This window comes from Lepisosteus oculatus, chromosome 2 (assembly GCF_040954835.1).
Source record: "Lepisosteus oculatus isolate fLepOcu1 chromosome 2, fLepOcu1.hap2, whole genome shotgun sequence".
In the NCBI taxonomy this organism is placed as follows: domain Eukaryota; kingdom Metazoa; phylum Chordata; class Actinopteri; order Semionotiformes; family Lepisosteidae; genus Lepisosteus; species Lepisosteus oculatus.
The window spans coordinates 34,359,325-34,371,330 of record NC_090697.1 but is presented as its reverse complement, the minus strand read 5'-3'; the positions used below and the strand labels follow the sequence as shown (position 1 = coordinate 34,371,330).

Sequence of the window (12,006 nt, the reverse complement as noted above, 5' to 3'; positions counted from 1 at the left end):
AAAGCCAAAGGAAAAAGAATATAAACCTTAGCCAGGGTTTAATTAAATGACTTGCCCCAAAGGTTTGCAAAGACAATTTTAAATAGAAACTGAGCAGTGCACTGTATGTGTGAGCTCACAGATCCGCCTACAAAAACATTTCTTCGGTTTGCAGTCCTTGTGTGTGTGTGATAAGTGACATTCAATACAGCGGAATTGTTGCATGCAATATTAGAAAGCAGGGCTAAGCCAAACCAGAGTGTTCAAGTAACCAGTATATCCAATAACATCTGTAAATACTGTAAATAATCTTTCATGAAAGTGGAAAAATAACAGGCATTACCTTTCGTATTTAAGTACCAGACCCTGGCGATAAATCATCTGAAGGTTTTTGAGAGTTGTGTGGAAGAAATCCTCTCCTCTTTTGAGCTAGCAGAAATTAAAGGAGAACTGCAGTCCCAGTTTGTCATACTGGTTATTAAATCTTGGTAACAAAATAAATGTATTGATGTTATAGAAACATTTTACAAATTTCAAATTAAGCGCAATTTGAGTTCCCACGAATTGTGACGTACTGCGGCCCTTCCTGCTCACTAGTCCCTGTAATGACTAATGCAATATAAAAGCGAATACATACAGGTTGTGCAGCAGACATTTCACCGCAAAAATGTTCCAGTGTGATCTGCACAGTTAACGAGTAGTATTCGTCGGCAAATCCATCTCGAAATCTAAAGCAATAATTTTATTGGATTAAAAGAGATGTATTCACAAGCCTGCTTATTTACAGTGCAATAAGGCTGCATCACGTCATTGGGAAGTTTGTTGCCTCATTACAAATCGCAGAAATTGTCTATTTTGTGATGTAAATTGGAGGTGTACATTTTTCTTTCAGTGTTGTTTGAAATGCACTTATTAATGCTGATTCTTTCTAATCCCAAAATACAAAAACAGCACAGCAGTTCCCCTTTAAGTCAGATTAGGAACTGTGTACAGAATCCATTATTGTCGCTGTAAGTCATTATATGAGGTAGATGTCTGTGCAGTAAAAAATCAAGGATGTTCTACTTGGCTTATAAACTAATAAGGCACAAAAGCCTGTTGCTGTTGATCTTGAGGAGTCACTGTTCAGACCTGTTGTCTGAACAGTCTAGCAGTATGTCCTTAAGTAATATGTCCTATTCACATACTGTGCATCCCTTCACCCAGTGATGTGATGAAGATCGCAATTAACAGTGCACATCTGGTACTGAATAGATGGAAGCCTCTTAAAAATTATGGTCCGTCGCCAGCTGGCACGCCCCTGAGCTGTGCCGAATTTGCTTCGTAAAGCACGGGTTCGAGAATGCAGGTGCCAGCATTCCTTTTTAGGGGCTATAGCAGCATATTATGAACCCCTCTCCTAATCGGTGTTTTCCAAAGCCAACAATGTCTTTAAGAAAGCAATCAAGCTTACATGAATTAAAAAAAAATCAAGGAATGAACTCAGACAGTTTTAAGAGTTCTGCCCAGATGCTGCTATAACATCCACTGGCTTCAAGGCAAACCCCTGCACTGAAGAGGCAAACAATAAATCAAGTTGTGTGTAATGGATGGTTAAAAAATAACTTCGGCGGGACTTGATTTGGCTTTCTTGCTTATTTCTTCAGAAAAACAAATCTATGGAGGGATGATGAATACTGTTCGCACTTCAGATCTTCTTGAATAGGTTTTGTATCTTTCAGCCACTTGTTTCTCTTCTTCTACTCTTCTAGTGTAACGGGAGACCCACAGAAGGCAATTCTTTCAGATTTCATGTCTGGACCAAATTGTGTCAACGAAAATGAAAAATGTATACTGAAACAAAGTAAACACTGCTCTCCGGTGCATTTCTCAAATGTTTTGCCTTTAACAACTTTAAATGAGACAATATGAACTCCCTCCTCATTCACATGATCACTCACAGAGACTAATCTGTTGACCTTTAGCTCCACAGTCTGTTTTGATATTCAGGTCACTTTGAGAAGGCAGGAGGCAAGGCCACAAAACCTTGAAGCTGTTGAGAGAGAGAAATACAGCTAGGTGCCCTGTGTTTTCTGTGAATGAATGTCATCCCGCAGACTAGAATGTCTGAAGGGCTTTTTGAATCACAATTTGTCAGCAGCTTTGTATCCATTATTAGGCTACTTTATTATTATGGCTACTGTATATACAGTATAGTTATTTACAATTCATTGAGTTACCAGAGCCCTGCCTTCAACAGACATAGAAATTTTACCTGAATCAAGACACTAAACTGTTTTAAAGGGCCAAGAGGCAATCTGTGTTCCAGAATCCTGTCTGGGAATAAATCGCTCTCCTAAATGGATGTTAAATAAATGGAAACCAATTTCCCAAATCCAACCAATGCATCACTAGGCAAGGAGAAAATTATTTTAGCTCTTGGATTCCACAAATAGGAAACTAGTATTTCCAACAGTACAGTATGAGACAACAGGTCCATTAACTTAAGTGTCTGATACTCTCCCAGTGCTCAGATTTCCTGAATACCAGGATTACCAGATTCTGGTATCATTGCTGATGAAGAAAAACTCTCTCAAAACCCGGTCGCTTTTCCTAAAGTGTTTCCTCTCTCATCTGAAATGATCTTTCCTATTTTTCTTTATCCTGTTTGAGGCCTGTTTTGTCCTTTATCCCATTCTAATGGCTGGCGTAACGACCTAACTCAGAATGAGCAAGTCATGGCTACATATTGATGGTGGAAGGTGGCCGACTCAATGCCTTAACAAAATTAACAATTCATAATGGTATTTGACCACATTTACTCTCTTAAGGATAAAGGGCAGCTCCTTAAACACTAAAGCAGTGGCCATTGTATCATGTTTTTCGAATGGGATGCTTTTCTTGGAAACTCCAAATATTTGGTTATCCTCAAACCACAAGAGTATAACATTGACATTTCTTAATGATTTTAATTTTAAACATCAATTTAATGATACAATATCATGTAGAGTACTATTCAATATGCCAAGTATGTACATTCTGTAACTTGTAGTTGTTTGCAATTTTATATGGTATGTACAGTAAATGTATCTGAGATTCTTTTGCAGTGTTGATTTATTTGAAATATTCAAAGATGTTTGTTATCATACAGCTAAATACAACATACAACATATTTTGTTTTGCATGAGTACACGTTCAATTGTAATCTTAGTTTTATTAGTAACAGGTCAGTAAAGTGACTTTTGATATAAATCAATATATAGCAATGATAGCTTGATGAATGTCATTAAATTTACTTTGTATTTTTCTCCTCATCTTGTGTTTATTCCTACTTTTCTACTAGAAGCCAGGTTGCATTTTGATAGATGCACCACTTCATTATTTCAAAAGTAGTAAGATTCCTTCACGTTCCTGATAATATAGTGCATTGCAAAAGTATTCAGACACTTCACATGGTGTCCGATTTTGTGAAATTACAAAATAATGCATACACATTTTTTAAGGTTGAGGATCACTGATGAACAGCCATTTTCAAGCCTTTCTGCAATTTCTCAGCATTTTGACTGGGCCACTCAAGGACCTTCATTTCCTTATTCTTAAGTTACTTCAGTATAGGTTTAGCCTTGTGTTTTGAGTCTTTCTCTTCCTGAAAGGTGAATTTCTCTTCCAGTTTCATACAATATAAATAATGTAAACCACTATTACTGCACAAAGACAGAGGTCACTCAACTAATTGTGTGGCTTAATAAGGTTTGCTACAGCATAGATTTTGATCATCAATCATACATTGTCCTTTCATATTATTAACTTATTTTTGTTTTTTACTTTGGATGTGTGACTGTATACTTTGGACTGTATACTGTATACAGTGTGTATACAGTGAAAAAACTGTAAATACTTTTTTCAACTTTTTTTTCTTGTTTTCAAATTATAAAGCCACATATGTTTATAATTAATATGAGCTGCATAATTACCTCTGCATGTTTAGAAGTTACAGGTGTGTGTAAAAAATCAAATTGATGCTAAATCTGTTAGACATATAGAAAACTCTTGAGTGCAACAATATGCAATCTGGCTCAAAATTATTGTCTTTGCTGGAAATCCATACAGCACTGTCTGGAATGTCTTTAGATGCCTTTTCATTCTTGGAGAATTGTTAAAAACCTGCCTTTCAACATTCTAATTACTGGTAAGGTTTCTATAAAGTATGTAACTTATGCTGTAGCCATTTCTTATTTAAGTATCAGAAGTGTGTACTATCCCCTTTCATTATTGTCTCATTTTCCTAAACTCAGATTAGATCCTGTCTTTTAACTGATGGGAAAAATGAAACAACCACATTGTGTGGTTTTGCTGTCAGTGCAAGAAGAGGAGTCCAGAGATCCAAAAATGGTCCGATTTTGACCTCGCCCTACACTCTTCCTCAATAATTGGGATATGTGGTTATAAAATGTTTAAAAACAGGAAATAGTCCTCCTCTTCTTGGAGCATGGGTAACAAAGGTCATTGGGCTCATGGAGTCTAGTATTTCTTCACGTAGAATCATCATCAATCTTTTTTTTATTGATTGATTTAATGCAAAAAAGCCCTCTGTAAAATCTTTATGATGCTGAAGCAGCATGTAAACAAGTGTTCTGTGGCTGTTTTTGAAAGGCAGTGTGAATTGCAGTATATATTATCAGTGGCTTAAGTGAATCCTTGGGTTTTTATTTCTGTCTCATGTTGTTATTTTCTTTGTGGTTTACTGGTTGTATTGCAGCTTCTGTCACCTAGTTTCCATCAGGAATACATATATTCTGAAAGCGCACACTGCGATATTACAGCTCATGCTTTTCAGCTGGGACAGTTCTTTAAAATATTAATGGTGTCACAACTGGAATAATTTCTAAGAGCAGGATTTTTACAGATTAGCTCCAGTTGCCCCCTATTGACATACAGTAGGGGACATAGTCTGGATTTCTTTACATAATCTCTTTTTCTCTGAGAATCCATTTAAAACACGCATGATGTGTGATTTTCTGGAAATCACTTTCATATGCAGCTTTTTGATCACTTGCACAGGGACCTTCTGTTCTCATTGATTGATTAAGTTGATAAATACAGTAGCTGATCTTTTTCCTGACATACAGGAGATCCTGACTGATATTGAATGCTGACAAGTGGGATTAACTAGTAATTACTACCGAAATTGTAGCAATGAATATTATCTCACCTCTGCATCAGCAGATGACAACTAACAGGAACAAGAAGCAGTTTTTCATTTTTTGACAACAAAAATTTCATCCTTTCTGGATTCGCTTCCAGAGAAAATGCTCGCTTCGGATAGTTCCGCACAGCAGAAACAAATGTTCTCAGTTTTCTAATTGTTTTTCTTTTAGTCTGCCAAACTGAAAGTTGTAATGCTATGAGATAACCATGTTGAACTACAGTAAATGCTCCTTGGAAACAAGTGTTTTCATGTCATGGCCTAGTTAAGGAAAGCATAGTGAATGTCAGAACTACAGGAAGCCAAAAGCAATATCAGGCAATACTAGAGTAAAACCCAAAGATACTAAGATGAATTTAGATGTAAACATGAGTCTGTACATCTTGATGGATATCCCACTCACTCCATGAATTTTTTAAAACTGTGCAGTATATCTGTAAGTCTAACTCTGCATCGTTAATCTCTTCCAGAGAACTCCTTGCCAAAATCGAAAGCATTAGACGACAGCATTAACTCACCAACCAATGCAAACAGCACTAACTCAGGCCCGACGCCAGGGAACAGAATGGCCGAGTCCTCATCATCCTCATCCGCCTCTAGTTCCAAGGATCACGGGAACGTTCCCATAATAGTTCCTTTGATTCCGCCGCCATTCATTAAGCCACCAGCAGGTAAAACATTGCATATCTTACCTTTCGGAAACGGGTGCAGTAGGATACACATTGCCTACCTTTACAGTGTGCAAGGAATGTGGACTCCTCTCCTGTGTTCAGTTAAAAAAAAAAGTAAATTCTGTGGAAGTCTATCTGATGAGCTGCCAGTAGGATGTTTTATGTTTTGGGCAGATGAATGTTATAATTTCAGTACGGAAAAAGACGGGCTCTGTGTAATTATAAAGTGAAAACTTGTGAAAGGCAAACATTTGAAGTGCTTTTCTAAATCTTTACATTGCTGTGCTTTCTGTTTCTCTCCTGCAACGTCTTATGTTACAGTTTCTTCTTTGTCGCTTAATTGCTCCTGTGAGTTCAGTGTCTCCTCGTGATTGCTGACCGTTCATACACAGGTTTTCTCTTGGGGCTCCAGTTTCCTTCAGGCTCCCTCAGACATGCTGGCTAGGTTAATCTGTGGCTCTAAATGGTCCCTCTTTGCCTCTGTGTGAGTGTCCTGCAGTGATGGGCAAGGGTGTAGTCCTGCCTTGCGCCCTGTGTTTCTGAAAGAGGCTCTCTGGTTGCTTTGACCTTTGCCAGGAATAAGCGGCTTTCTGATGGATGGATGGATGGATGGATGGAATTGTGTACTTTTTCATAATCAATTTTGTCATCTTCGGAGCCATGCTTGGTGAAGTAAGCTTTCCTCCAGCTACACCACACTGTGCTCTGTGCTTTATTTCCTAGTTCCAGCATTATTATATTCAACAGAATTATCAGTTACTGTGCACTTGTGCTCCCATTGCAAATATGTACTAATTATTAACAGCAAGAATGACAAATAATTGGTGTCACTCAAATATTAGCAAAAGGGCGTAGCATACCCTTACTTTCACAAACCATTATTTCAGTTGTTCGGTTAGATCCTAATGAATGGGATACAGGAACAGATGGAATAGAGCTTATTTGGTGTAACTCGTCTAGCATGAGGCTGACTGAACCCTCTTCAGTGAGGAATGAGCCAGGGAGCTGCAGCAAGGGTGTAGATGAGAGGTGCAAGAAAAAGGAGAGTCCAGAAGGTGAGATGTGTATATATACATGAACAGTAGGAGAACAGAAGTAGGTGAGATAGGGATCTAACCTCCTCATGAAACGCTGTTATAAACTCCATAAAACACCAGTCAAGGCAGGTCATGCAGGGCACATCATGGTACCTTGTATTTTTGCTCCTAAGGGAGTTGTACTAATACCACCTCAGCATTGATGCCTTTGCAGAGTCCACTCCCTGCTGAAACTCCTCAGTCATCCTTCCTCAGCTTTCTTTGACAAATTAATATGCTTTCTCTGGTTGAAACGCTGACACTTCTCAAGTCTGAAAACGTGATTAGACAGAGGGAAAATAAGAAACCCAAACTGTTTTGAGTAGAATTGGAACGCAGCAGGTCAATTAAATTCATTCAAAGGGTTAACCATGTAAGATACGTGGTGTGGAAGATAGTTTTGCAGGGAATAATGATACGATTTGATTCAGATATTCACAGAGAATAAACCAAACACAAGCCCTGTGACTGCATTATGTAATGATAAAAATGAACATTGCTGTTCATATGGGTTTTAGATAATTAACACAATTAAGATTTAGAACAGTGCTCCTAATCTTTAATCAGTTAATTTGGTGCAGGATTGACTTTAAGAAACCATTTAAGTAGCAGTTTAGACCTCTTCTGGTGGTTGAACTTCATCCTTCAAGAGCCTGAATAAACTAGACTCTTGTAAGGCCAAACATCTTATCAGTCTGCTCTTGCAGGTTGGCATTATCTGAATCATGTCCTAGTTAGTTTGTACCGCGTGCTTGGTAAGACAACACTGTAGAGCACAAAACAGATGGTGGACTTTGCTAGCGGACACAGCATTTTTAACAAATAAGCCAATTCCCTTTGTTCATTTTAAATTATTCAGCAGCTCATTTAAATTAATAGTTTGAGGCAAGGAGCTTGCGTTTGGAACGGCTGAGTTCTGAGTCGGAATTCATGTTTCCTTTGACAGGAAGAGCTGGCAGAGTTCAGAGGAGCTTTTGAACTCGAGGTTTGATCTGCAGAAGCAGGTATTCGCTGTTTGGCTGGAAGATTTAATTTTCCAAATTTGTAGCTGGCTGAGGATTGATTTCAAATGCAACTCATGTGTTAAGATGAATAAAGTGATTACCAAAACGAACAGAATATGCCATCTGTTTTCATACATTTAAAGTTTATGAAGAAATAGTAGAATATCTAGTAAGCAACAGACCTAACATATGCAATACCATTTTTTTCTGTAATCCTGCTCCCTTTCTGTTTTATACTTTCAGGGTTACTACATAATAAAAACCTCCAGCAGCAGAAGTGAACTCTCTCTTTCCTAGCGTTAATCCCGCATCAGCAGGGTCCGCTTGTCGGCACACCAGTCTCCATTTGGTGGTTTGAACCAAATCTTTGAGCTGACGTTGCCATTAACTGCGACCAAGAAATACTCCAGCCGGCACGTGGGAAAGGGGGGGGAGGAGAACAAAGTAATGTAGCCAATTCATAGATTGGGATTATTAGGAGGCCATGATTGGTAAGGGCCAATGGGAAATTTGGCCAGGACGCCAGGGTTACACCCCTACTCTTTTTGAGAAACACCCTGGGATTTTAAATGACCACAGAGAGTCAGGACCTAGGTTTTACGTCTCATCCGAAGGACGGTGCTTTTTTACAGTATAGTGTCCCCGTCACTATACTGGGGCATTAGGACCCACCTGGATGGCAGGGTGAGCGCCCCCTGCTGGCCGACTAACACCTCTTCCAGCAGCAACCTTAGTTTTTCCCAGGAGGTCTCCCATCCAGGTACTGACCAGGCTCACACCTGCTGAACTTCAGTGAGTTGCCAGTTGTGAGTTGCAGGGTGATATGGCTGCTGGCCGGCAGCAGAAGTGAACAATATTGATTATATTACAGTAGGTAGAAGAAAGGTGTCAGTCTCAAGCTATTATCTTTTGGTAAGTCTTTGAAGAGTGTTTTTATACGTTACTCTTGTAAACGTCATGATTTTGTGGTTGTGTGAATGGGTTTCCTGTTTGGAATTCAAAGCTGTAAACCAGGCTTTTTCTACCATCATCAGTCCCCGTTCCTTGTAACGGAAGTAGAATGTATTTTTACCTACAGAGCTGAAAAAACATTTGGGAACACCCTAAGTGGGTCCATATTCTCATATTTTGTACACACAATATAGTTAGATCTTCATGAAAGTCATTATAAAATAGGATTTAAAATATGCAAGTATATGAATATGTAACCTGATATAACACTATAGCATAATATTTGGAATATTTACTGTAATTTAAAACATTATCCATCAGCAAATATACTCAAGTGAATAGGCATGTGAACCTCTTTGAGCAACAATGACTTAAACTAGAGGTTTGCTGTGTGTATCAGCTTCAGGTTTTTAAAATATTAGCTTTTTTACAGAACTGCTTAACGTTGGTTACATTTGATGGTCTCCTTGCAAGAACAGCTCGCTTCATATCCTGCCATTACGATTCAGTGAGGTTTAGATCCAGTCTTTGGCCAATCCAAAGTGCAAACTTTTTTCTTCTCCAGCTATTCTGTTGTGGATTTGCTTGGATGTTTTCGAAGTTTAGGATTGTCTTGCCACTGTACATGTTCCATTTTTAGCTCAGCTTCAGCTGATAATGGCTGGCCTGAAATTCTCTTCCAGAACTTGGGGATACAACTCCAATTTCATGGCTCTCTCCATGACAGCAAGCCATCTCAGATCCCGAGGCAGCAAAGCAGCCCCAAAACATGCTCATCCCACCACCATGCTTGACAGTCTTAATTATGTCCTTCTTTTGGAAGGCAGTTTGAGTTTATGCCACACAAAACATTTCGCATTGTGGCCAAAATGTTCACATTTTTGACTCGTCTGTTTTTCAAGTAGTCTCCATCATCATCCAGATGCTCTTTGGAGAATTTGAGACATTTCTTCCTGGCTGTCTTCATATGAAAACCATTCCCCTCCAGTCTCTTCCTGATTGTTGAGGCATAAATGCTGATTTTAGCTGCGGTGAGATTTTAGTCGAGGCCCACATGTCCGTAGATGTTTCCCTGGGTTTAGTGTGACTTCCTGAATGATTTTCCAGGTTACTCCTTGGGAGATCTTGGCACTGTGGATCTCGGTAGAGTTGTGGTCTTGAATATTTTCCATTTGACTGACAGCAGATGGACCCACCTCCAGTTGTTTAGAAAAGACTTTGGAATCCCTCTTCAAATTGATGAGCATCATTTGTGCTTTTTCCCTGGTCCTCTGAGGTCTTTTGATTGTGGCATGGTGTATTTCTGCTGACCTGTATGGTGAAAACCAAAATCACTAAATTTCTGATCATTATATACTGTTCATGCAATTATTTGACCACCTGATCCTAATTACCCTCTTAATTGTGCTAAGTAGTCTAGGGGTTTTCTTAACATTTCATTTAATTCATAAATATAAACCCATTTGGTTATTTAGGGCAAGATCAGTTTCGATCAAACAGGGTATCATCATATGGTAAGGAAGGTTCTGTGGGAAGTTCACAGACTTTTTCTCAGTACTGTTTAGAATGATGTTTCAGAAATCTGAAAGATGTTACAACTGGGCATCTGCAAGTGTAAAAACAATACTGAAGTAATGCTAACATAAAAGAAATCAAATTCTTAAGTTTTTGGCTTTTACCAAAACAGTGGAAAACAGTGAACATGAAGCACTAGATTTTATCTTTTAATACTTTAACTTGAAAGCAAGCATGAACAGATAATAAAGGAGCTAAAATAACAGTCTTGAATGTGCTATGATCATCTCCCTCAAGAGAATTAGGTTCTTTAATTGCAAATGTGTCTAGTCTTTAAAGCAGAATTCTGTTAAGCTGCATTAAGCTGAAACAAAGCAAACTTAAAGAAATCTTCTCAGTGTAACTAACCAAGGGGTCGGGCAAGATATTAAAGATAAATTGAAGCATTTGACTCTAATGCATATTTAATTATTAGAACGTGATAATATTGGTGCAGAATTCTTCCTCAAGGAAAACTTTCTTAACTTTAGAGAGCAAAGTGCTGGCATAGCCTGCATCTTTTTAATTATTCGAAAGGCATATCTTAAGATAGACAAATAAGTCCTTTATGATTCCTACAGGGGCAGCAGGGTTTTGCGGTGGTTGTCATTGCTGCCTTGCAATGCAGGGGCCCTGTGTTCAAGTCCTGGGGTCCTTTCTGTGTGTTATTTCTCCCTGTGTTTGTATGGGTTTCCTCCAGGTGCTCCGGTTTCCTTTCAGTCCAAAGCTACTGTATACTGGGAGGTCAATTGGCTTCTGGGAAAACTGGCCCTTGTTTGAAAGTGTGTGTGTTTGTGTCCGTCTTTGCCCTGTGATGGACAGGTTCCAGCTCACCTGCACCCCTGTATTGGATAAAGAGGTTTGGAAATGGATGGATGGATGATTCCTACAGATATAGTGGTTACTAGAGGCGTGCAGAGAATTTGGCTACTCACGGATGGTGATTATTTCTGTAACTCTTCTTTAGTTAGTGATAACAGATATCTCATTTATTTTTTGGAGCTACCAGTCAGTTGACTTCTGAAAGTGGCATTTCAAGACGTAAGCATCCTCAGGAGGTCCTTACATGTTTTTATAATATCACAAAAGGATACATGCTCATTCCAAGGTCAATAGAAAATGTTTTAGTTAAGTCCCAAAAGGCAAAACAAACCAGCTGAAATGTTAATCACAACACACTCCCAAGTTGTTCTCTCTGTATTACAGCCCATTGCCATACCATGTTTTGAAGGTGAGATTTGGAAACAGGACATTGAGAGAATTGATTTTAACGGAATGGCTACAATATCCCAGTCTTGAACACAACCCAGACTGATTGTGATGGTCCAGTATTGTTTCCATCTGTGGTACTACAGCTGTAGGCTACAGCTGGTTGCTCAGAGGTATTATTGTCCATCTCATTTTTTTCTGACTTTGGTCAACAACCCTATATAAGCACGCTTAGTTAGAACCACTGGAAATGTTGCCCAGAATTGTAGTCTGAAAGGTTGACTCAGGTGTGACTCCAATGAACGCAGCAAAAATACCACCAACAACCAAGTTAACTGTGGACCAGCAAGGCCCCACTAGTTACCAGTACTGCTTAT

At 38.8% G+C, this 12,006-nt stretch overlaps 1 protein-coding gene across 7 annotated transcripts in view; it reads left to right on the top strand.

Moving 5' to 3' along the window:
• The window catches only part of sobpa (sine oculis binding protein homolog (Drosophila) a), a 99,406-nt gene that overhangs the window by 16,309 nt on the left and 71,091 nt on the right, over window positions 1-12,006 (top strand). For all 7 annotated transcript variants that reach the window (XM_069178632.1, XM_069178634.1, XM_015350511.2 and 4 more), the window contains exon 3: window positions 5,635-5,835. In XM_069178632.1, coding sequence (XP_069034733.1) covers window positions 5,635-5,835 — 201 coding nt within the window. The remainder of the gene's footprint in view (window positions 1-5,634; window positions 5,836-12,006) is intronic.